Source organism: Tursiops truncatus, chromosome 11 (assembly GCF_011762595.2).
Source record: "Tursiops truncatus isolate mTurTru1 chromosome 11, mTurTru1.mat.Y, whole genome shotgun sequence".
NCBI classification, from domain to species: domain Eukaryota; kingdom Metazoa; phylum Chordata; class Mammalia; order Artiodactyla; family Delphinidae; genus Tursiops; species Tursiops truncatus.
In genome coordinates, this window is record NC_047044.1 from 87,291,772 (window position 1) to 87,319,315 (window position 27,544).

The 27,544-nt window shown below is 36.8% G+C and overlaps 1 protein-coding gene across 6 annotated transcripts in view; it reads right to left on the minus strand.

Moving 5' to 3' along the window:
- The window catches only part of PLEKHA5 (pleckstrin homology domain containing A5), a 237,136-nt gene that overhangs the window by 32,521 nt on the left and 177,071 nt on the right, over positions 1-27,544 (minus strand). For 2 of the 6 annotated variants that reach the window (XM_073788982.1, XM_019936688.3), the window contains exons 13-15: positions 4,699-4,761; positions 3,217-3,297; positions 2,934-3,083 (exon numbers count right to left, since the gene is read on the minus strand). In XM_073788982.1, the coding sequence (XP_073645083.1) occupies positions 2,934-3,083; positions 3,217-3,297; positions 4,699-4,761 (294 nt within the window). Of the gene's footprint in view, positions 1-2,933; positions 3,084-3,216; positions 3,298-4,698; positions 4,762-5,278; positions 5,315-10,475; positions 10,606-26,527; positions 26,582-27,408; positions 27,529-27,544 lie in introns of those variants that run through there. The other 4 variants (XM_019936827.3, XM_073788980.1, XM_073788981.1 and 1 more) reach the window with 4 other exon arrangements.

A 27,544-nucleotide genomic window follows, 5' to 3' on the forward strand; every position in this document is an offset into this window, starting at 1 on the left:
CTGCGGAGCAACTAAGCCTGTGTGCCGCAACTACTAAGACTGTGCTCTAGAGCCTGCGAGCCACAACTACTGAAGCCCGTGCATCTAGAACCCGCGCTGTGCGACAAGAGAAGCCACCGCAATGAGAAGCCTGCACACCACAACAAAGGGTAGCCCCTGCTCGCCACAACTAGAGAAAGCCCGGTGCAGCAACAAAGACCCAATGCAGCCAAAAATAAAATAAATAAATAAATTAAAAAAAAAAGAATTAAATCAAACACAAAGGGAACACTGCTTTACATGTTTACCTTGTGTTAATCCTAGTTTTAATACCTCAGTGGCCGACCAGGTGAGGAGAAGATGTTCTCAGAATCAAGGCTTTGATCTATGGAGGCCTTAATGTTATACCTCTTATGTTGTATCTTTTATAACTCAAGGCTTGGATTTGAACCAAGGCCCCAAATCAACTGTGAAAGAATCAGAGGAATCCTTTGGGATTCTGCTGGCATAAATGTAGTTCAAATTTATGTCTAATCAACATCCATTGAGTGCCAACCATATGTCCAGTATGTTGTTATAAACACACCATTTATAGCTTTAAGCTACAAAATGAGTATGTTTACATAAAGGCACAAATAACATGCTTTGTATTCTATGCATTAAAACATGTCTTAGAAGAACATATTGAGGGTTTGTAATGACCACTGAATAATGCTAAAGGCAAAGGCAAAGAAATAATGCTAAAGGCAAAGAAAAAAAACCCCAGGAAAGTGATTATATGGGATAACAACCAGAAAATGAGATACTCAAACATAATTAATTTCTTTGAACATATTCTGATAAAACTTCCATCACAACTGGAGTTACCTTGGGATGGAGCAAATTCTAAGCCTACTAATCAGATTTAAGTTATGAAACCTATTTGGTAAGGGAAGAAGTAACAGTTTAATGGAACATTGTACATCCCTAGAACTTTCCATAACAGACATGACATCATGAAATAGTTTCTAACTTAATTTTGATTTGACTCAGGTTGTCACAGGGATACTGAGCTTTTCATTAGCTCGGAACTGACAGCTTAACCCCTCTTCCCCTTTCTTATCTCATAATCCGCATCCTCTATTTCAGTCAGCCAGTCAGTTCTATTTTTTGCTTCTCCAAACATATCCTGCACATTCTCATCTCTGGGCTATGGTTCAGAGCATTTTGTCCTGTGTGGACTTCCTCTTTCTTCCAAATCTTACCCATCACTGACGAACTAAATGACTTCTCGCTTGCAGACAACATTTTAGGTTCATATAGTTTCTCTATGATGATATTATAAAAAGCCATGTAGATCTAAGTCTTCAGGACTATGGTTAGAAGACCTGCATTTGACCTCTGGGCATTGCATTTATTTGCTTTGTAATGTTGGGTAAGTCATTCAGTTCAATCATTCATCACATTTTTTTGGGGGGGGCTGGGTTGGGTCTTTGTTGCTGTGTGTGGGCTTTAGTTGTGGTGAGCGGGGGCCACTCTTCATTGCAGTGCACGGGCTTCTCGTTGCGGTGGCTTCTCTTGTTGCGGAGCATGGGCTCTAGGCGCACAGGCTTCAGTAGCTGCAGCACACAGGATCAATAGTTGCGACATGCGGGCTCAGTAGTTGTGGTAAATGGGATTAGTTGCTCCCTGGCATGTGGGATCTTCCCGGACCAGGGATGGAATCCACGTCCCCTGCATTGGCAGGCGGATTCTTAACCACTGCGCCAACAGGGAAGTTCCAATAATAGTATATTTTTTTAAAAAGAATAAGTATATTAAATATAAGGTACTTAAGAGGCACAAAAACCAAGTTTTGATTTATATAAAACCATGGCATATTCCTTTAAAAACAGTTCATGTTTGGAATGTGAATTTAGTGTTTAGAATTGAAGTCATGTTGAGATTCTGGTGGCTTCGCAGTTGGAAAGACCTCTCTTAGTTAAGCTATACTGTCTGTGGACTTTCTTAAAAGGTAGCTGCCCCCTAAACAGCCCACTGAAGGTACAGACAAGGATGTGTTAGCAGTTTTCTATAACAGGTGGTTTTTTCCCCTTTCAAAGGGCTGCTTGGGCGGGTGCTCTTACTGTCTTTAGAAATGATAACATCACAGGATCTAAAGTAGACTGTTTAAACTCATAAAACACTCAATTTATATACTCTAAGTAAGACTTTTATTTTATTTTTATTTATTTATTTTTTTTGCGGTACGCGGGCCTCTCACTGTTGTGGCCTCTCCCGCTGCGGAGCACAGGCTCCGGACGCGCAGGCCCAGCGGCCATGGCTCACGGGCCCAGCCGCTCCGCAGCATGTGGGATCTTCCCGGACCGGGGCACGAACCCGTGTCCCCTGCATCAGCAGGTGGACTCTCAACCACTGCGCCACCAGGGAAGCCCTAAGTAAGACTTTTAGATTTGGTAATCCGAAGAGACTCTTTATCAAGTAACTTGACTATGGGTTAAAAGATTCTGCTAATTATATTTCTCACTCAAAACTATCATCTAAACTTAGATCACACTGTAGCTACAAAATGGTAATGTTGACAGCATCTTAAAAGCATTTCACAGGAGCCTATAATTGAAAAGGGTGGTTAAATGAATCCAATTACTACCTTCCAAAAATTATTATAATAAAACATTTATTTTCTTAACACAATAAATTTTAACATTCTTAAGAACTTTTCATTTTCATAATATATAACCAGGTGTATTTATCTTCTCTGTAAAACTATTTCACAAAGAACAAAAGCCCCACTAATTAGAAAAACAAAGACCACCCTTTGTTTTTGTTATTATTAATAACAAATTAAATTTTTGTTATAATAAAGAAAAATCCTAAAGAAAGCCCACTTAAATAGAGATATAAATAAATAGAAAAAAAAAAGAACTACGTAACATTCCAGTGACTCTCACTAGGACAGAAAATCTGCTACTTACGGCAGTGGCTCGAGAGAGTTCTCGACATGTGCTAAGCAGTCCATTTTGTAAATCGTCCCTCTGTAACACCACGGTCTGAATGGCTGCTGGGTTATCTGCATTCATTTCTATCTCTTGGCTGGCTGACAGCAAAGCTTGCTCAAGCGTGTACTATTATAATAAAAATGATTACACTTAATATTCTGCATCATCGAATTAATTCTTTTTTACTTTAGTTATCAGTGTCCTGGTAATAGTGATATAAAGTAACATCAATTGTAGATAATAAACATAATTGTCCTACTTTCTCCTTGTGGAGCTGCTGAAGTTTCTCTTCCAGAGCATGTACCACTTTATCTTGCTCGCATAATCGGCTTAACTTGACCTAGGTTACAAGAGAAGACATCTTTTGTTAGCAATTTTTAATTTTCCCTGTAATTGGATTTAGGCATAATAAAAAAAACACATTTAAAACAGCCATGGAATAGCTAATTAGGTCAGTCTTTATTTCAATCAGTAAAATAAAAACTAAAATATAGCCTTTAAAGATAGAATGCTTAAAAAATGCATATAGAGTGAAAAAGCATTTCAACCATACTATTTAACCTACATAATTCAAAAGATTCTTAGTAATCAGGCAGTCTCATATAACTTTAATGAATCATTTTAATGTGGTTAAGATATTTTCTCTACAAACTGCTGGATAGGTTAAGTAACTTATGCAGTCCTTAATTAGAACACAGACTGGATTCTGTTTTTATATTTTTAAAATTATGTTCTTATGTTCTTCAGAAAAATCGCTTCTAACTAAAAACATTGCTAATGGAGAAAAATCACTTTCAATAGTTTTAATGTTTTAAATTCTTGGTAATACCCCAATTTATTAAATTATAAAAATATGAGCGGGTACTTTAATAAAATTTCAATCCCGCAATAAACCAGTTCACTGCATGTCTGAAAATAAAAACCCTGGACAAACTGTAACTATGTCCCAAACGTTACTGCATAATGATAAGAAAGCAAGAAATTTGAGATTCCACTTTCTTTGCCATTTATCCATTAAAGTAACCACCTTGGGCTTCCCTGGTGGTGCAGTGGTTGAGAGTCTGCCTGCCGAAGCAGGGGACACGGGTTCGTGCCCCGGTCCGGGAAGATCCCACATGCCGCTGAGCGGCTGGGCCCGTGAGCCATGGCCGCTGGGCCTGCGCGTCCGGAGCCTGTGCTCCACAACGGGAGAGGCCACAACAGTGAGAGGCCCGCGTACCGCAAAAAAAAAAAAAAAAAAGTAACCACCTTAACTTTGTTAGACAACACAACTCAAGCTACATCAGATGGGATACAACTGAAATGAGAAGGAGGTACAATTCAATGGAATAAAACCAGGGGAAAGGAGGGAAGAATGAGATATAAATAGGGACGTCAGTGATGTAAAATATGATTAATAACAATAACAAAGGATGCAGTGACAGAATTTCTTGAGGCTAATACTTTCTCTAGATGACAGACAATTTTACTTTGTCTCCAATCCTGCATAATTTTATATAAGAAATAGTCTTTACTTTCATTTAAATGATTCTAAATTATGTTCAGCTGCTACGGGCGTGGGGTGGGCAGGGAATAAATCAGGAAGTGAGGATTTAATTGGCGCAAAAGAAGAAAACGTTACTTATTTGATGTCATTTTGGACGGCAGGAGAGGAAGAGGAAATTTTTTGTCATGCTTAGTTCCAGTGTTTTGCCAGAGAGTATGACAGAGCATTGATAATATATCGCATGCTAATACGTACATCAATATCTACTTCTTCAGGTCTGTATTTGTACAATGTGCCTCTACATTCATCCTGTGACAGCTATAAGGGAAAATGTCATAGAACAACTTTAAAAATAATTTTAAAAATACACATTTAATTAGCTTATAGTTAATATTTTAGATTTATATAACAGTAACAAAAATGGGTTTTTAATGATTCTTATACTTTTAGAAGTTTAATTCAAACACAGATCATTACAAAAATAGAAAATTATTTAACAGTGATACAATATGCAAGATACATAAGAATGATGTTAACTTAGGCTTGTCAAACAAAATAATAAGCTGGCCAAACAAAATCATACAGCACCTTACATTTTCCATTTGCGAGACACACATTATTTAAATGAAAAATTGACAAATACAATCGTAGCAACTGTGTTGAATCAAATTTTGAATCAGGCATATTTCAACAGTCAAAACCGTACCTTCACGGTATACACATAATCACACAACTGTGTATGTGTACACTCAGATGCCAACACATCTTAGTACAATATTATTAACAAAACCTATAACACGTTGTATACATATACATAATATATAAACACACATACACAATATAGACTTATCTTGTTCCTCTGTCTTAAGAACTAAAAGATAATGGAAGAAAAGGATGGGTTTAATCGAAAAGGGGTAAAGCACTCAAAAACCTCTTAAAACTAAAAGCCTACGTTATAAACTATGGACAGTCAAATTGCATAAAAAGTTGGTTATGTGTTTGCTGACACCATTTGCTTCATTATATTGTAGTGAATTATTATTCAGTGTATTTAAACATCCTTTTTTCAGCTTCTTCCAAATATCTTTTGGTCAAGCAAATCCTCATTTCTGATGGTGTTTACCAAGATTTCAATAAGCCATCCCAATCAGTTATACCCCAGGTCACATCATAGCGCCTCTGCAGGCAAAACTGCACTCTCTCTCTTGTCTTTTAACTTTATATTGTCTGCTAGACAGTAACAAAAACATAGTAGGAAAATGTAATTGGGGCTCATTGCATGTTTGCTAAATGGTATACTTTTTCTCCAAGTGGGGATAGGAGTAATGTATCCCAACTACATTCTAGATTGGAAAATTAAATTTCGTATATACATATACAAATGCACAAGAATGTAGAAGTTACAACTATGTATGACCTGTCTGTAAAATACTGCTTGACATTTACATCTCAAGAGGCATAATTTAAACAGCAGATAACTTTAAGTGGGTCTAGGAATGTGGGAATCAGGAGATTAAAAATGTAAGCATTCCAAACATACAATAATAAATCCTGGATTTCCATGTTTCACTTCAAGACACTGCTTTCACGTACCTCATGCAAATGATTCTGTGACTACTTAGGGGTATACACAGTGATTATTAAGCCACAAAACTTTCATAGAAGTGAACATCACATGAAAAATGAATTTAATGACAAAAGTCAGAATACTTGTGCACTATTTTAAAATAAAGACCACTGAATATGTCCTGAGAAGTGTCAATTGTCATTCTAAATTAAAGCACCTAGAACCAAGAAAATAACTTATATTCCCACTTGAAAAAAGGAAGAAATGAAAAATAAGTTTTAAAATGCTTAGATCCAGAATAAAAAATGTGAGATAATGCTAAAATCAGTATTTCTCATTTTTAAGAAATAAAAGATGTAAAGCCTTAGCTACTAAATGTCTACATATACTTTGCTTATTTAATATTTAAAGTTAAACGCCAAACAGCTTTACTAAACCATGGAATGCATAATTTGAACATAACTAGTGGCTAGTGCTATATCTAGATTAAAATATGCTTTGTACCCTATATCCCACGGTCAAAAGAAAAAAAGACAAGTATTTTGAAATGGAAACTTAGAATTTGTAAGAAATATTTAGGGTAATGGTTTAATATTTTTATTTAAGGAATCTTACTGCATATTCATTTTCATACCAGTTGGCATATTATAAAAAAGAAAGATGTGTACTGTGTACTTATAACTTTAGAGTGGTATCTCCTTAAAGCCATAGAAATAATATTACACATATATATTAGATTTATTTTGCTGTACCTATATTTTTGGTACCAATGAAAATTTATTTAAACCTTTTATCAACTTATTCAATAAAGATAATTAAATATCAACTAATAAAAATCTTAAAATAATCAACCTTCCACTATATTGAATTCATTTCTTTTGCCTGTCAGAAGGAAAGCATAAGAAAACAAGATTGTTCTTTAAATAATTAACTTTTAAGCATGGCCTATTTCCCATTACTGATAATAATTACTGAAGTTTTTCTTAAGAAGAGATGAATATAATTTTTTTTTTAAATTTATTTTTTGGCCATGCCGCATGGCTTGCGGGATCTTAGTTCCCCGACCAGCGACTGAACCCGGGCCATGGCAGTGAAAGCGCAGAGTCCTAACCACTGGACAGCCAGGGAATTCCTGAATATAATTTATTAAAAAAATTTCCATCTAGAATTGAAGTTTACTATTTTGTCCTCAATATGAAAATCCTACTAATAAGAAAAATGTAATTTCATGAATATTCTAATTAACTCAAGTTCTGCATGAAATGATGTTTCATGGCAATACTTTTTAGCATTTTTCAAACTCATCTTTAGCAAAAAATCTCTGAATTTGAATACGTTTGTTTGAGGTACCTCAGCAACACTAGAAAAGTAAGTGAAAGGGGGCTACATAGTAATTATATAAGCTTGAGCAGTGCTCAAGCTTCAATCTGAGAAGCGTATTATACAGACTACTGACTATATAAGGATATGTATATTATATTTAGAAAGTCAGAACTTTTTCATAGTAAGGTATCTTTTAATCTTTTTAAAAACTGGTTTGGCATTAAGTTAAAACAAAATCACTTTTGCCAATTAAAATTCAAATTTCTATAGTATCCCTTTTTAAGTATGTGAAATATATATATGTGTATATATATTTTAAAAGCATATGAATATATATACAAAACACAAAAAAATACTTTTGGGGCAATATTTGATAAAATTAGACTTTAATTTCTATGAAAACTCAAAAATGCTCGTTGGACTGTATGTATTTGCTAATTAGTCTGTAACCTTTAAAGCAATTATTTATCATGTGACTAATTTCACTGATATTAAGTATGTTATAAAAATTCTGGTACATGAGCTTCCCTGGTGGCACAGTGGTTGAGAGTCCGCCTGCTGATGCAGGGGACATGAGTTCGTGCCCCGGTCCGGGAAGATCCCACATGCCGAGGAGCGGCTGGGCCCATGAGCCATGGCCGTTAAGCCTGCGCGTCCGGAGCCTGTGCTCCGCAACGGGAGAGGCCACAACAGTGAGAGGCCCGCGTACCGCAAAAAAAAAAAAAAAAAAAAAAAAATCTGGTACAAAACTGTACTCGTGAAAGATGGTAGAATGATTAATAAACGCAGAGGAGTTTTTCAACTTGAAGCTCATTTAGCATTTGTTTTGATTCAGTTTTAGGTTCTTTTTTTTTGACTAATTTTAAGAAAATTACTGGGACTTCCCTGGTGGTCCAGTGGTTAAGACTCCACGCTTCCACTGTATGGTGTGGGTTCGATCCCTAGTCGGGGAACTCGATCCTGTACGCTGTGTGGTACAGCCAAAAAATTAAAAAAAAAAAAAAATTACTGCCCAGGTAATTTCTCAGGTGTCCTCCTTCTTCTAGGAAGATGTAAACACAGAGGTTCTCCTGAGAGAAAACCTGAATGGCTATGATTCAGAAAAACTGGTCATAAAACACTATATTGCCACTTTATTTTCAGCTAAATTTCAGGAACCTATTAACACAGCATTGCAATGCAATGTCAGAAAAGCAAACCATCAGGTGTACAATATAAACTTTCACAAAGGTTTTCTTTGAATAATAACATGATAATGGAAATCTGGAGGAAAAAAAAAGATGTAATTTCAATTTACAGAAGTTTATATTAACAGAGTTTAAGAAACGCATCTGTCACTTTTATCTACCAATGATGGTCGGCCATAATTAAGTACTTTACTACTGGCTGATTAAAGAAAAGTATCATCTAAAACCTCCCTAGATTTGATAGCACTGACAGTCAATATTCATTACCTGGCTGCCCATGTCATACCCACGCATGGCTGCTGCTGTTACACATTCAGATCTTCCTGTTCTATACAATATCAGGTTGTTTTCTTTCAAGTATCAAGATGAGGAAATATGTTTATATGAATCTATTACTTTCAGTATTCAAGGTTACTGATGCTATATAAGACCAGTCTCAGATACCTCCACATTTTTGAAGGACTCCAGTAAGAACTTTTAGTGCAACTGAGTGATTTCAATCAGCAATGACTTCTGCACCATCAACCTTGATTACCGATCAATATAAAAAAAGAAAAACCAAACCAAATGGAACAGAAAATCCCAGCTCTCATTCTTACTGTAAATATACAAAATGTGAAAAATGAAACCATAACCTATTAAAACAGAAGGCCTTTGATCTCACATCAATCAGCATCATATAAAATTATAAGCTGACAGCTTCAGACACTGAAAATGGCATCAATTCCAGAATAAGTGCTAAGGCTGTCAGTGTGGCTTTTTGGAATGAAGTGTCAAGATTCTAAAATCTGGTGACTTTAAAAGGAGTGGTAAGATTCCATTTTCTTTTGAAAAGAAAAGCTGTTTAACTTTAAATATTTAGTACTTTATCTCCTTATTGCTAATTAAAAACTATGCTCAGTCACATAACATACTTTAAATGTTTTGAAAACTGTGCTCAGAAATGAGTCACCCACCCACCAACTGTTTCAGTCTCCCAGTTTACAAGGCCCATGATGCAGACCCTCAAGGCGCCCGGTGCAAACCAGAGGCCTTTAAAGCCAGTGCGAGCTCAAGGTGCTTCTTTTTACCAGGTGCTTTTACATATTTTAATCAAAATATACATTCATTTTTCATGTTAGTTAATTTTCTCCCTCTGTATGATTTTTAAAATACTGTAACAGGTCGTAGGCCACAGTTATTTGAGGGGGTTGAAGTGGAAGAAGCTGATGTTGCAAAACACACAGCTAAGAACATTTAGACCATGAAATACAAAAAAACTGGAGAGGAATGTATAACATGACTTCTTTTGCAGATCTGCAGATTACCAAGGTCCTAAATTAAAGCCAGCCAACTCCATGGCACATATTTTGAGTTAGGGAAAAGAATGGGGTAAGATATGATGATCATGATGACTACTACATAAGAGGGAAAAGAATACGGGGAGAAGATACTCCCAGTATGGTAAGAAATGGCTATCTTTAGTTTTTACCATACCACAGTACATAAACAACCTTTAAATAACTCCCATACAAATATAATCTATTCCTAAAACATTGGGGTGGGGTGGGGTGGGGTGGGGTAGGGAGGCAGCCCCTGAAAGGAAAAAAATATTTTTTAAAGTTTTCCCTAAAAATCAGTTATGCTTTTAGAGTTAATCAAAATTAACGGCAAGTTCGTAAAAATTTTGCCAGTGTACTGCAGACCTCCAAGTACATATCAATCAAATACTCTGCACAAAAACTTCAGGAAAATGGCACACTTAATATCCAACAGCGAAATGTTCAGCAAAGCCATGCTAAGAACTGCAGCATCTTGAAAAGCACGGATGAATTGCGTTTTTTCCAAAAAGACAGAAACAAAGAATGGAATAAGAAAAAGACTAATGTTATGAGTAACTCTGAGGATAAACCAAAACTGTCACTGAGGGATTTTGCAGATGATAAAGCAGTATCATTCACTGTCCAAGACCTTACTTGCTGGTACAGTTGGGGTCTTAGCGCCGAGTTCTCAATCATTGTGTGAACCATGGTGATAATAGGTTCATTTTCTTTCATCTATTTCAAATCAGGAGGAGCATACAGCAAACATCAGTTTACAGCATAGCTAGATTTGAAAGACGACACTGTAAATATAGCCTCTACTTTAATATCTTCCTAATAGTGCAGTTGTTTACATATTATCCCAAGGTTGCATAGAATCAACTTAATATAAACCATTTCAAACAAGTATTAAATGTTACAAAATACTTCCAAGGTTATAAAAAAGCTTACTAATTGTAATAAAGGTTTTACTTTATAAACATAACCAATATTGTCAATTAATGAATATTCCTATAATACTAGAATAGATAATAAAAGCATCAAGATTCAAGGGATAAACTAAAGAGTGACAACCTATAAACTTAAAAGGAGAAAAATGGCATGACTTAATCAATTACTTATATAGTAAAAAAAAAAGCTTAAAATGATATTCAGTTCTTTATAAGGTTATTCAGAAAAATTTTAGTTCTCTACAAATAATATAATAATATACCTTGTCACTTAGACAATCACACATTTTATTAATCTTGATAGACACTTATATATACTCTATTTTGGATTTTCTCAAAGTATAACACTGTATGTAGAATGATTTCCAAGACATGCAAACTAAAATTTATTCAGCAAAGACTAAGTGAATCTCCCTAGGTCCTTAAAAGGCTGAAACCATGTTTCACATTTCCAGCTATATTGTACTTAATTACTGCCTCTAGAAAAATATTTATTTTAGCAGGCTCTGGACTCAAGAATTAAAGCATTCAAAAGACAGTTTTATATATATATATATATATATATATATATATATATATATATATATATATATATATATGGTAAAAGGCCAACAAAGTTTGTACCATTTGTAAGGAGACAAGTCTGTTTATAATTGCAATTTGTAACACTTGGTTTATATAATTTTCATCCCCCATATTATAGAAAATAAGCATTTCTATCATGGTTAACAAATGCTACTTTACTGAGTTAGCTAAATCTGCAACAAAAATTTACTAATATTAAGATTAAATGCATAAGTAAAAATTAAATCTTGAAAACTTTATACCTAGACATTTTTATTTTCAGTCTAGTTACCAATGTTTCATGTCAATAATACCTGTTTTGGTTGTTAAATGACTGGTTTAATTTACTTTTAAAAAGTTTTATTCAAGGTAAGTAATTTGCTTTTAAATCTACACATTTACTTATTAAACTCAAACTTCTATACATCAGTTAAATCTACTCATCGGTTGAACTCAAACTTCTTTTTTTCCCCAATGTTATCCAATAAGGGACCAAGGCATTTAGAGGTGACATCTCATGCACACAGGTAAGAACTGTGTTGATATGCAGTACAGGAAAAAATTTTACAGTGGTGGAAAGTAACATAAAGAGACAACTATAGATATAAATTTTTCTTTAGCAGAAAAAAAATGCTTATTACATGCTTATATTTTAAAGGAACGCTGGTTATTTTATCTTAACCAAATGTTGATCTTGGAACAGTTGTAACTGCCTTTGTTTTTGGCTCAATCATTTGACTGCATTGATACATACTTTGTATAACATAGGTAGCTTAAGTCTCTCTTCATTTTTTAGTATTATTTAATTTTGATTTTCAAAGCAATCTCATCTATACTTGCTACTTTTCAATAGCATGCCATGAAAATTAGACAGAAGAGTACCTGACTCAGAGGTTGGGGGGTTGAGGGGAGGTGGTAGAGGGGCTGGGGTTTGAAAGAAAGGTCAGGAGCATATGAATATTTAAGAAATAATGCAGGTCAGAGAGTATCCAAATGTAAAAGTCACTCAAGGGCAAACTGAAACTGCCGTGGAGTCTCGGAAATCTGGCGCTACAAAGAGGCCACTGTCAAAGGGCTGGGTCTGCCAATATGGCGGCTCCCACCTTTAAGTGGAGCAGATCAATGACTAGTGTTCAGCCTCTAGGCCTGAGTTTACTTGAAATGTATTTATAAAGGGAGAAGAGACAGTATGATTTCTGCAGAAGGGTAATCAAGCTTGATTTATTTAGTGGAGTACTTTGAGAGGGTAAATATGTACATTATAGAGGGAAGCCACATTTGTGATTTAAAAATGACTCTTTAATTTACCTGTCAAAGATCATTAAATATTAAGTCACTGAGAAGGATCTTGCAGGAAGACACTGATTTAGGAACAGAGAAACTAAAATACTAAGAGTAAAAATAACATTAAAAAAAAGATTAAATTTAAAAAATTGAAGTATAGCTAATTTACAGTATTATATTATTTTCAGGTGTGCAATGGTGATTCAGTATTTTTATAGATTTTACCCCATTTAAAGTTATTATAAAATATTAGCTATATTCCTTACGCTGTACAATATATCCATGTAGGTTATTTATTTTATACATAGCAGTTTGTACCTTAATCCCCCACTTCTGTCTTGCCCCTCCCCACTCCTGTCTTCCCACTGGTAACCACCAGCTTGTTCTCTACATCTGTGAGACTGTTTCTGTTTTGTTATATTCATTCGTTTGTTTTACTTTTTAGATTCCACATATAAGTGATAACATGGAGTATCTGTCTTTCTCTGTCTAACAAAAAATAACATTTAAAGTGTACAGAGTGTCTCAGAGATCACTTCTGGAACTGTTTTTCATTATGAAAAATTTCAAATGTATATATCAAATCCTAGAATATTAAAATTAGAAGGCATCTTTGGAAAGTGACAGTTTAGTACAGCAAAGAAATGAAAAATGTTAGCAGTAATTATTTTAAATTGTGGGACCAGATCATTATTTTTTTTTCTATATACTTCTCTACATTTCCCAAATTTTCTCCACTGAATAGATACTGCTTTTCTCATTAAAAAATAAATGTTATTAGTCAAGGATAAAAAAAAAAAAAACCAAATAAACTAGATTAATGGAACAACTATATCCTCTGGGAAACACCCCTTGGCGACACAAAGAGGTTAAGAAAAAATTTTAGCACATGTGTTTGTATCATGTTCAAAGCTGTTGGGAGTCCTTTAGTGCAGCGAGGCCCTGATCTAAAGAACTGTTCTCACAACCTTTATCCTGCCGTATGAGTCTGTATCCACGTCAGAAATTGACTGAAGAAATGTTAACTAACTAAAAAAAGTAAGCTGCCCCAATGCATTTGTAAATACCTATGACTATCTTATTAATATTTCTTTCCTTTTTATTACTGGCTACTTCAGAAATCAAAGTTCAAGCTTATTTCAACCAGTGGTTCTTAACCCAGAATCACTTGAGGAATTTGAAAAGACCCTGATTCCCAGATAACTATAATGCGCAATTTGAAAATCTCTGATGTAGACAATACCATTAAAACATGAAGGTGACAGGCTGGTTTAAAGATTCCTTTTGGCAGAAGTAACTACAAGGTTCTTTCTCAAGATGCTGAAGTAAGTCAAATGTAATCTGGTAACAGTGAATGTTCTTCAGCTTACATACTCCTTGGGAATCTCATTTTACTCAAGCCAGAGAGATGGGATAAGTCTATCTGCAGACAGAAGCAGCAGAAGTATTTCAGAATTCCCCTGGGCACCACACTCACCTGACCAAGGGCTGTTAGGATGACTGGGCTTGTAAGAAAAATCTGCACAGGGGAATGGTCCTGTATGTGGTGGCACTCTCCTTGCACGTGGCATGCAACAGGTGAGGCCAGCTAAACACAGTACTCAGGATCCCACACAATGGGAGTGCGGTCCACATTAAACAATTTCAATGATCTGCCTGAAATTTGACTCTTTCCAGATTTACTGAATTGGAAATACTAGATCTGCTTTCTCTCCAAATAGATCCTAGAAATAGGCTAGTGATTTCTTTCACTAAATCACCTCTGAAATATCTCTATCTTATTGAAGTATAGTTGATTTGCAATGTTGTGTTAGTTTCTGCTGTTTAGCAAAGTGATTCAGTTATACATATACATTCTTTTTATATTCTTTTCCATTATGGTTTATCACAGGATATTGAATATAGTTCCCTGTGCTATACAGTGGAACCTTGTTGTTTATCCATCCTATATGTAACAGTTTGCATCTGCTAACCCTAAACTCCCATTCCATCCCTCTCCCACCCTCCTCCCCCTTGGCAATCACAAGTCTGTTCTCTATGTCTGTAAGTCTGTTTCGTAGACAGGTTCATTTGTTTCATGAAATACCTGTATTTTAAAACTTAGAAACTGATCATCTCTGAAATTTACACTGAAACAACACATGCTATCTGGCTTTTGCTACGTAAACTTTATACAACAGCTTTTGAATTAAAGCAGTAAAATATGACTCCCCCCTCCCCCCCACCAAATACGTGATGCTCCATGAGCACCTTAGAATTTCATGCTCAGTTCTTAAAAGAAAGGACTATCCAGCAATTCTCTTCTGGTTTGACTACTACAAGAATCCTAGGCAGCATTAAGGCACTGCTGCTAATAGCTAATGTATTTTTGTTTTAAGGAATCAGAGCAAGAGAAAGACTAATTAGTACTTGGGGGATGTTTAATAATTTACTTGAAAATGAGTTAAATGCTTCGCTTCCTGCTTTAATTCCTTCTTTGAACTAAACGGTAATACAGGTTTAGTTTCCAATTAATTGCTAAATTATAAAGCTATTATAAAAGGCCCACTATTTTATAATAATAAAAATGAGAATGTATGAATTGGGGATGACACTATTTTCATAATTAACTTCAGCAATAAATAAGAAAACTTAAGTGGAAATATCTTGGAAATACAGTTAGGCAATGCCAATATATTTCTGTTTACAACAAAGACATATTTTTACTTGAAATTTGTAAGTCCAAATGTTTACAAAAACCACCTAGAAAATGAGATACTTAACTCCAGCCTCCTTCTGAGGTTTGAGGTATGTTGGGCTAGTATGAATAGAGCATCCTTTGATGTTACTGTTAGAAATATCTTGATTTAAAAACCCATCACCAAAAAACTTACTCAACACAATTCTATCCAACCGTGTCACAGCTGGCAGGATCTTGAGTGGAACCTCCCAACTGACACCTGCGGGCTGGGAAAGGGTTCCAGGTGTCTGGAGTTGGGGACCACCTCAGTCCTCAGAGTGCCTAACACGCTCCCAACAGCACGGCCTCAAGTTTCTGTCAAGGTGTGCACACCTACTGTCACTTTTCTATGTGGGCCATGTAGGAAAAAGGTTAGAAAGCACTAAGATAGTGTTTTATGTTTCAAAAAAAACCCCAGACATCTCCTCTTTCTTTGGCTTTCCTTGTCATTATTTATCTCAGTAGTTCTCAAACCTGACTGAGGAGAAAAAATAAATCACCTGTGGAGTTTTCAAAACAGAGTGGGCTCTGGCAACTCTCACTGGGGGCTGGGGGGCAGACAGCCTTGAGAATTGTACTTTGTTTTTGTCTTTCTAAAGATCCGCCGGTAGGTATGACAGGAAATCAGGCTTGAGAACAATGGTCCTACCCTGGCACTAATTTACGTCATTGAGGACCAATTCAACCATCACCAATAAGGAATTCTTCAACGTCTTGATGAGTTGGTACTAAAATGTTGGTCAGGATATCTGTGCAACTATCAAAAGATGAAAAATTTCAAACTAATGATCTAAGCACAAGTATATTGCATGTAGACTAAAATAGTCTTGTCTTTGTATGAAATACAGCATTAAGAGACTTAACCCCCTTAAAAAATCAACTGAATCTCCTTATTAATAATATTAGTGGACTCAGCAGAATCACGGGGTGGGGGGTGGGGTATTATTACGAATCCAATTTCCAGTTGCCAGTGGCAACTTCTAATATCCGCTTCAAAGTCTCTGTCTCTACAGAAATTGGACCAGCTAGGGATGCAGAAGGAACAGGATATTGTAAGTCATGAGATAAATGCTCCAGAATAATTTTTAGGGGGAAGAAGAAAGACTAGCAGTGAGCAAAGCCAGGACAATCATTCAGATAATTTATCCTTGGGAAGATTAATTTCCCAATCCCCCTTTCGGTTTAAGAAGTGGTTAAGTAGTGGCTTAATTGCTATTTATTTATTTATTTGGCCGCGCGGCATGCGGGATCCTAGCTCCCCGACCAGGGATCAAACCCGAGCCTCCTGCAGTGGAAGCGCAGAGTCCTAACCACTGGACTGCCAGGGAAGTCCCTTAACTGCTCTTTGAAAAGTTTACATAATGATTCATCTAGAATAGCATTGTCCAACAGAACTTTCTCTGATGATGGAAATGTTCTCCATTAGTGTAGTCCAACATGCCACACCAATGACTCCTCAGCCCCTGAAATGTGGCCCGTGTGACAGAGAAAATGAATCTTATTTTTATAAAAGTGTAACTAACTTAAGTAGCCACATATGGCTAGTGGCTATTATACTGGGTTGTAAGTCTAGAAATTCTAGACCAGTAAAGTAAGTATAATTTCCCCCTAGATTTGGATCTCATTCCCGTAAGGGAAAACATCTGCCCAAGCTCTGTCGAGTAAATGAGTTTCCTCGAGTCTGAATTCTGCAGTAACAGCTTCCTCCCTCTTTTGGGGGCGGGTGCAAGAAGTCAGGATGATTTCTATCCGCCCTACAGAGCTTTTGTCCTTCACTGATAACCCATCTCTGTGCTGTCATTTTCCATTCAAATGGAAAATGGATTTTTCCTGAGTTCTTAAAGACACCTTAGAAAAAGAATTTTTAAGTTTGGGAATCTGTCTTAACAATAGCCAAAAACCCTGATAGCCTAATCACTGAAGAATCCATCTCTCAAGAATGTCCTCCTGTGTCTAGATCAATAAACTTCTAAGATGTGTGGCAAAAATAAAAGGCTAGAGAATTTGACATGCCCAGGGTGAAGCTGTGAGGAATGCAGGGGCCTTTGTAAACAGGTCATTTGGATAATGACAATGTAAATGCCTTCCACTCTCATTCCAGGCACTTCTGAAAGTCCGAGAACCTGAGATTGAAGGGTATGACTACCTATAGAAACCACGCATTGTTTAACAGGAAGCAGGAAAATCTGAAGTGACTTTTTAAATAGAAGAATGTAAATAAGTCTCTTTATAGCCGATGGGGCAAAGTATGGAGGTCTATTTCTTTGGAAATTTTAAAGCAATCAGAACAAACTCTTCTATGCTATGTATGGTTTCTAAATGTAAAACTCTGGGAAAGTATTACTATTGTATGTATTCAGAAAAATCAGTGGTACTTTAAATGATGTAGCTAGACCATACAACATATCCTCTTTTTCTTCAAGGGAGAAACACAGATTAAAAACAAAGAAAGAAAAAACAAATTGCGACACTAACACAGAAGTCAAATGTATCCGACATTTCCTTGAAAGAAAAGAAGGAAAAAAAAAAAAGAGCATTTCTAGACTGACTGATGCTGTTAAGTACTGGCTTCAGGAATAAGGTCCATTTATTGAGAAATATGAAAACACCCCTAATCCAGCAGAACAAAAGGAGGGCAATGTCTACACACAACCTTATTTAAATTGCTGACTTTTTTAAGCCACCATCTTGAGGTATATACCTGTGGTATATTTTGAAGGAAACTTTTAAGGTCTAGGCTAATGTCTTTCCAAATAATTTACATATATAATTTACTTACCGTCAGTTTCATCCTTTTTCACCTACGAGTCTCAAGAATTTAAAATAAAATTAAAATCCTTTTGGCTACAGGATACATTTTATAGATCTGATTTTTACTTCAGTGGCTTAAACCTGTTTTCCTTATTAAGGACTGTTTTTTTTTTTTTTTTAAATTGTTCCTTTAACTTTAAGTAATGTATTATCTGATGCCACCATCTTTATTCCTGGCATCCACAGGCAACTGAAAATATTAAAAAAGCTCAAAATACATTTTGTAAAAATGCTTTATGGTGGAAATAAATAAATATTGTGTTTGAAATGGTCACATATTTCTCTTCTTTGCAAGCATTTTGTGAAACGATACCATAAAACAATACTATTTTAAAGGGACAAAACATTCCGAAAGTGAAAATCTTACATCTCTGTTAGCTAAAAAAAAGTATTTGTTCTGGTCAATGGGTAAATCTACTAGAAAAATACATTTGAGCTTTAAATCAAAAGTAAAATATCTTCTAGATACAGGATCTGGGTTTTATTAATAGCAATTGTATTCTTACTGAGTTAAAATTGGCACTGAGTAGCAGAATTCCTACCATTAATTCAAAGATTTATCAGCTTATGTTTTAACTACATAATCACATCCTTAGGTTGATCCCAGAAATGACTTTGGCATTTATGCTCAACTTTGTTTCCTTCCTGAGCTTTGAAAATCATTTACAATTCCACTTTGCAAGCTAACATCCTGCCTGACACTGAGCTCCATAAATCTCTGCTGAATGAACTTTCTGAAAAAATACATTCAAATAAGACAGAAGCAAACAAAAGCCACAATAATTGGCTTATTAAAATATCTGCTTTTGTAAATCAACTGTGGAACTGTAGAAATATTATGCATTTTCGGAGGGGTGGGGAAATTTTGTTTTCATTTTCCCGTCTTGTTAGATAGGAGAATAACCAGTTATATAACCAAGAGCTGGTATTCTTCAGGTAACAAAGATCAGCAACCTGAAACAGAACTATTCTATAGGTACAAGAACAACTCCTGATTTTGAAGGAAGAATAGATTTAAAAAAGAAAGAAAATTCACTAATACAAGGTATTCATCCTAGCTTTGTGATTTTGGACAAGTCATTCAACGTGACTGGGGATAAAAGTAACTGGCCACATGCTGCAGAGGCAAGTATTAGAAGCAGATGGGACACGGTATATAACAGCACTTTGAAAACTGTGAAGTGATACTTATGCTATTAGGATGGACAGACGCTGGGCAGGTGCACATTGTAGAGAATGGGGGTGCTTCTGTAGTATCTGAGAAACGATGGGGCGCTGGCTGCAGAAAAGGGTTTATGGGGGAGGAAGTGTTTCACAGGCTGGTAGGGGCTGGTGGTGATGAAACGAGGGCTTGAGTGACAAACCAAAAAGAGACTTTATTTTGTAGGGAACCGGGAGTTTGAAGTTTCCTGAGTTAGCTGAAAGACAATGAGGCAGGTGCTTTGAGTGCTGCCAGGATTTGTTGACTAAATGGTATAACAAGGAGCTAGTACGTGGAAGGTGTTTTGGTGGCTTCTATGATCCTGACTAAACACCATGCAGATATTATGTACCAGCTAAATTAAAACCTGTTCGGATGGTTCTACAGAATCGCATGATTTTCCTGTTTTCAGTAAAAGTGTTTTGAAAGTACTTTTAACTCCAGTTTCAAGGTATCGTTAGCATTAACAGGAGTTGGTGTTGGGCACATGAACTATTAGGAGAACGTAATACAACTCCAGGAGGCTGGATGACTTAATTCTGCCATTTTTATAAATTTGTAGAATCTCCACACTCAAAGTGGTGGAACAGCAGGCAGGGTGCCAAGGACCATCACATTGGGGGTCCTTCCAAGTAGCCTGCCAGTTGTTTTTCTTTTCATCCACCAGGCTGTGAGAGGCTGTCCGAGCCATAGCTGGAGGAGACTTTCCTCTTTTCCCACTTTATGTTCTAGGTCTAAGCAAACAGCTAAAGAAAGGTCCTAATCCTTCTCGAAGTCCATCAAGCTCTTCCCCAAGGATGATGTGTTCAATAAATGTCTGTTACATCAATGGGGTTAAAGGTGACCAATATTTTGAACCACTTCTGCTTTCAGTTTTTTGGTCAGGGAATTGAGGGATCAGATAACAACCTTAATTTTGGACATGCTGGAGATGTACTGAAGGCAGAACTTCCAAATGGAGATCTCTGTGAGCAACTATAACTACGTAACGGAAACTGCAGAGAGTGGTGTTTTAGATGCCTTTTGTGCCCCTCTCCACATCTTCGGTTTCAGGTCTTGCTGGGTGTATGGGAACCCACTGGGTGCTCATGTATGCATAACCTCAGTGTGCTAGAGAGTTAGTCTCAAGGGACAACCCTTGGTCAGTGGAAGACGGGAGTGAGTACTCTTCTCTAGTTCAGCTGGGTTTCTATTTGTTAACAAGTATCAGATGAGGCCCCAGTTGCCTATGGTAGTTGATAGTATATAGTCTCACTCTCTTTACTCCTGTACCTTGGAATCACTTCCCAAAATAAACTTCCTGCAAACAAGCCCACATCAAGGAAGCCCACATCACAGGCTCTGCTTTCTGGGAGAAACCCAGGGGCTAGAGATGAAAAGTAACGAAGAGAGAACTAGTAAAATAATGAGTAGATGAATGTTCAGATGAGAGAACACCAAGAAACAGGGCACTTCCCCAGTTAGGGTTGAGAGGGGTGAAAACAGTTATCAAGAAGGGCCTGATGAGTCACTGGTAAGAAACAGGAGAACCATATAATAATGGTTAAGCATCCGATAGGCTGAGAGATCAGAGTACTGACACACATGTATTAAATCTTTCCACTTTCTAAATTCTAATCTACCCACTGTCCATTTATTTATATTCTGCCATTATGATGTCATATCCTGATTAAGAATTTTCTCAGTGTCATCTCCCTCTCCCACTTCTATGATCAAATATACAGAGGAAGGGAGAGACAGAAAAAGAAGAAAGGAGGAATGGTGTATGAGAGACACAGAGAGAGAGAGAGAGAGAGAGAGAGAGAGAGAGAGAGAGGAATGCTCTGAATAGCACAGCAAAAGAAAATACAGATATTCTACACTATGTAACTAGTTTGGGTCAGTAAGTGTTCAATAATATTCTTTCAATTTTCCAGTTTGCTTTTTTCAAATGCCTTTTCTGTATCCCCTAGAAACATTAGCTCCTGTAGCTCTCAGTCATCCCTAAAAATAGAAGCTCTAGGACCCCTTCAAATATTAGAGAAAATGGGATCTTGCTTAATAGCTCAATAGAATGAGGTTGCTGAATGGACAACAATGAAAGCCATCAAGAATCTTTTCAATCATCTTGTTAGCATTTCTTCCCTTATAGGGAAGCTGTCTTTCATGAACACAAGAACAAAAGGCAAGAAAGTACTGAGATTTTTACCTTGAATGGTTTCAGTACCAATTACACACACCCAGTTAACTGTTCCTTTTTGCATTTCCCTTGGCATAAGTATGTTTAAAAGTGGTCAGAGCTCCTGTTTCTACATTGTGGTTTCTTGAAAGGATACAGAAAGCATGCTGATGAGCAATGTCCACAGCAACCAGTAATATTAATAGAATATCAGACTTCTTCCAAAAGTCACTAGTAGTTTTAGCGCACGGCTCATAAAATATTAATCTTTATAAAAGAATTACATTATAAAACCTGAATGCTACTACAAAACTTTTGCAAATTAGAAACTTCAGCTTACTCTTCAAGATGTTTTAGAGGTTAGTATGATCAAAAATGACTCTTCTCTCAAGCGTTTGCTCATACTTAAAAAAAATGTGCTGATAAAAGAAGGATTGAGCTACTGACTTGCTAACCTTCAACATTTCCATGCAACAAAGAACTCCACAGGTATGCTTGAGCTGTATTTTTCCTTTCTTGTACTATGGCAAACTGGTTTGTTATGAGAAACTTCCAGCTTTTCCATGAAAATTTGAGGATAAGGTCCCTTAGCCATCTGGTGTTAAAGAATATACCATTTGATGCTAAATTCAGAAATGACTTAGGTATGCTCCATGCTGGGGGGTGGGGGAGATGGCTCCAGATGGGTAGGGGCAAATGAATTTCATAAAATTATCCGTAGCAGAGTCATATTCTTTTCACAAAGAACTTTTGGCCATCCCCAACACAGGTGTGACTGACTGAGGGATTTCCCTTCCTTTCCCGTTCTCATGCAGCTGTTTCTGATGCAGTTAACTACAGTGACTCTTGAAGGGACAGGGGTAGAGGCAGAATGTCATAATTTTTTTTTTTTTTTTTTTTGTAGTACGCGGGCCTCTCGCTGCTGTGGCCTCTCCCGTTGCGGAGCACAGGCTCCGGACGTGCAGGCTCAGCGGCCATGGCTCACGGGCCCAGCCGCTCCGCGGCATGTGGGATCTTCCCGGACCGGGGCACGAACCCGTGTCCCCTGCATCGGCAGGCGGACTCTCAACCACTGCGCCACCAGGGGAGCCCCTACACATTTCTTCATCTCAGTTCTTAAGCGACTTATTTTCTGTTACCATGGCCTACATGGAAAGCTGGCAGAAATTCCCTCATAACTGCTCTGCAATCACTAACAGAAAAAGAAAGAAAAAGCAAGTGAGGAAGAAAGAAACAAATGGAGGGAAGAAGATGGATGAAGGGATGGGAACATGGCCTCATCTCCCCAATCCTATAAATCCTCCCTTTACGACTGATCGAAGAAGCTCCAGCCCCTGCTCTACCTCTTCACCCACAGAGGCCTTGCCTAGTTCCCTCTCCTCAGCCCCTGCTCTAGTTTCTACGATCCCAGCTTCATTCCCTTGCTCAGTACAACCAGTCCTGGTCCAGACTACAGGAGCCAAGAACTAGATACCGGAGGAAATCCTCGTAAGGGACAAGAGTAAGAAAATGAAGTCCCTACTCGCCATGTTAGACCTGCTGAAGGGGATATATATGCCCCAGCTGAACAGCAGGAGGTTGATAACAGTCAGCTTCTATGGGGACCTGTTACGCTGGCTTCAAACAGATGATATGCACGTGGCTCCACGAAATATTAGGAACTCCTAGTCATCAAATACATGTTCAGCAGGGTCATATAGCTCTAAAACTCATGCTCAATCTGCCCTGTTCTGAGAAAAAAAGAAAATATATCAAGACAGTCTCTTTTCCCTCACTGTCAAAGAACAGCAACAGGACACTCCATTCTCCAGGAGGGGATGCCCTTACAACTGCTGATAATCTCGAATTTACTCCAACTTCCTGGCAAGTACAGGGTCACTGCAAGATTGCACTTATGGCCTTTCTCCCCTCTCCAATATTCTGGTAGTAGAGGAATGAACGAGGGAAAAGACAATGTCAAATCCATTCCAGAGGTATACTGTAGGATGAAATTTCCAAGTTTCACTTAAACGGTACCCAAAAGCTTCTCTAACGTTCAGTGATGACTAAGCTAAATGAGAAGAAAATGAGTTACTGATATATTATGTATTTATTCATTTTCGAAATAGAACCTGGATGAGGTTCATAAAGTACCCAGTTAGGATTATTATACTTTCACAGGTTATACTTTGGGGCTTTATCTTAAAATTCATAAAAATGACAAACCTAGGCTCGTCTTAAGAAATGTAGACATTGAACAGTCTACGAACTGGGCTATAAAAACATAAACTATAATAGCGTACTTCAGAATAAAACAAAAAGCAGAAGAAAATTATGCCATATAATTAGTACAGCTTTTGTTATTTTTAAAAACACTTCAGTACATGACTTGTCCTCATGATGGTGATATGGCACCAGAAGACAAGAGTTTTCGACTGACTGTATAATATGTAAATATTCAGAATTTCAGACACGGCATTTTTATTTTTTATTTGTTATAATATCAGAAATGAATTTACCTCTGAAGTAACTCAGAGACTACCCTTTGGTTCTATTTTTCATGAATAGTGATAGGGATTAAGAGAATTTAAATCAATTAAATGTTGGCCTTAGGTTATTCTGATGATTTATTTGAGCAAGCAGAATAAGTGTTGGAAGAGTATCAATTAGTATCTGTTCTCTTGGTATGATATACAGTTCTATAAAATGTGACCAGAGCCTCTGACTTTCAGGTTTTAAAATCTACTTTCAAATTTATAATTATATAAAACTCGTGAATCAGTTTATAAACCCAGGCAACCAATAATGCCCATAAAAATACACCTGGTCACCTAGAATCGGCTACTGGCAGTAACAAGATTAAAAGCTGGAAATGTTTGAGCTGAGTGAATGAAAAATTTCATTAAAATTCAACATTACCAAGAATTCTTTCTACATAACTTAATAACCTTACTACTGATGTAAAATACAGGACAGTTCAAAGGTAAATATTTCATTTATATTAAATGCAATTATTTGAAATCATAAAATTTTTTGATTTATTTAAAGAGAGATTTTTCCTTAGGAAACCTTAAGGAAAACTTAAGGATGTACACATTTAGGCATATCTGAGTTTCTGGGCAAAGCCCTCACCATGTTTTTTATGCACTGTCTAATTATTATCTAAAAATGGTCCAATTTTTGCCATCAGAAATAGTCTTATTTCAATGCAAATCATCATTTAAACAATCAAATTCTACAATTCTTCTCATTATCACAAAATTTTAAAAGTGGAATAATATAACTATTTTGGGATCTAATATAAGAAAAAGGTGAGTTACTGGAAAAGCTCTGCTGACATGTTGACAGAACAGAGAGGATCGATACAAAGTTGAGATTTTAATTTTAATTAATTAATTAAAAGACAACACACATTTATTCTCTTATACTTCTGGAGGCTGGAAGTCGGAAATCATCTCAATGGGCCAAAACCAAAGTGTGGGCAGGGCCATGCTCCCTTCAGAGGCTCTAGGGGAGATCCCATTTCCTTGCCTTTTCCACTTTCTAGAGCAGCGCTCCTTAGCGCGTCGCCTAAAAGTTAAGATTGTAGAAGTCACCTTGCCAAGGGAGCAAAGGACGGGAACAGAAGCCTCAATTGGATCTGGGCCACTAAGGCCAAGGGAAGAAACAGCTCAATCCGGGAAAGGGAGGTGAGGAGAGGCATCATCTTAGCAAATGGTGGTCTTTTCGATATATTTACCTGTCCTTTCCCAAGAGCTGCTCAAGTTCTATGTGTCTGCAATGCCAGTTTTGATTTACTGAGGTGAGCAGTAAATTAACAATAGATTAATAAACCACTAAGTTTATTTCCAGAGATTCTAGATAACTTCAGAGTCACATTCATATCGTCGTTTTTAACCCTAATTTTTGTAATATCCCATCATTTGTCAGAACGATCTCTAGCTTTATAGACAGAGGTGCTTTTAAGAAAGTTATTCCCCATGTATCTTAGAAGCTTTCTGGCGTGTGGAATTTTGAGGGAAGGCTTATCTTACTATTTTGTTGGCAAACATGTCTTTATTAGATTGTATAATGTACACTGTGGTTAAATTTAATAGCACCAGTCTCTGAAGTGAAGACTAGAGTTTGGATTCATGAAATGCTGATTTCTAAAGCATTCCAATAGGCAAAACTATGATGAAAACATTTTGTGGGAAAATAAATTACAAATTAACAAAAGCATATTTCTTTTAAAAATTAAAAGAAAAATGATTGAACATCCTTTCAAGGGTCATCCTAATGCAAAATCCCTCTTTAAATATAACTAATTTAAAGCAGTACATTATTATTTTGTTTCAAACAGGGCAAATATAAATATGTAAATACTGTCTTACAGCATTTTCCGCAGTAACCTCTTTCATTTGATAAAATATTCAAGTTTGAACGTTTTGAAGACAAGCTAAAGAAAATTCTAGCCTAATTTATATGCAAAAAGAAAGCAGCCACTAGAAGAAATTTTATGTTTAAGAACATATAAAAAATCCTCATCAAATTAAAATTAAATATTAACATGGAAGTTCATAGACGCCAACATTTAGGAGTGTCAGTCCTTGTTCATCAACTTCCATTCACTTTTCAACATTTACCCATCGTTAACCTCCCCTTGGGAATACAGAGAGCACCACACCCACCTCCTCCTGGCCTTCAACAAGGCATTCACAGCTGCGTGCCTATTTCTTTAATTAGGTCACCTCCAAGCTGATACAAGCCAATAAGTACAAGTATTCTTGGGATAAGAAAAAAGAAATCTAGAGAATCCAGGCTCTCAATTTCCAGAGAGCTGGCATTTGTATCCCACCTCATCTCCACAACTGTCCTTTCTAACCTGCTTCTTCTGGTATTCCTGAATTCCCCTGGTGAGGGGTCTCTTAGCCTGCCACTTGTAAAAGTCACACTATTAACGCAAAACGACTGAAATATCTGAGTAGCCCGAAAATTGTACTACATTGAAAACATTAAAACATAAGGTATGAGAAGTAAGAAAAATTCTGCAAGGCCCACCTGATGATCCAAATATATGGTGTTCCTTTGAAGGTGATGTGAAAGGATTTCATTCTAGTAGGCATCAATCAAGGTACAAACGGACAGAGAAAGAGGGTGCGGAATTCATGAAAAGGTCAATTTTGAAACAGGGAAAACAGGTAGTTTGTCACAACCTATATTATACCACAGCACACAACGACTTCCACACACATGCTCCCCTGTAAACGGCACAGATGATGCATTCAATGATTATAAATTACACTTAGTTTTGTAAGAAATTAAGTAGACATGCATATAAGCTGAAACATTAAGCAGAAAAATCCTTCAAATGGCTTTAGCAGACTCAAGGTTAGAAGCTTTACATGTTAATTCTTTTCTGCAATATGTTACTACTTCTTTGGATGTTTCTCATATAACCAGAGGCTATTAAACCCTTTGAGAAATGTTTACGTGTGTTCATTTTAAAAATCAAGAACACACGAAATTAATCTCTGACATTTAAAAGGCAGTACTATTAAAACGCTAATCACTTCTCAACTTATTACTTTATGGGAAACGACGGGACTCTTCAATATCTGTTTTACCGGAGGTGGTAGTTAGTGTTTGAGGAATGACAATAGTATTCTGAAGTCTGCATGCACTTTCTCCCTCACAACCAAGAGTTGGTGGGTGAGTGGGTGGGTGGAAGGCTACGAAGAAATGCAGCCGACCCACGTTTTCCTTTAATATCGTATAACCAAGGGAATTCTCAAAGGGTCAATAGGAGATCCCGATGTCGTCGCCGCAGTGGTGGGATGGGCTCATGCTCACGGGAATGACGCTGATCAAACCGATTAATAATGAATGGCTCAGCGTGAGTGACAAGAGCAGACACACAGACACATCTCTCCATAGCTGACCTTTGGGCTGTGCGCCTCGAGCTTTAGCTGCATGAGCTGTGCTAACGTGTGCTCCCGGATACTACTCAGTTCCGCTTGCTGCCGTCTCAGCTTTATAAGCAGCAGCGTAAGCTCCTCTGGCTGAAGGAGTACAATT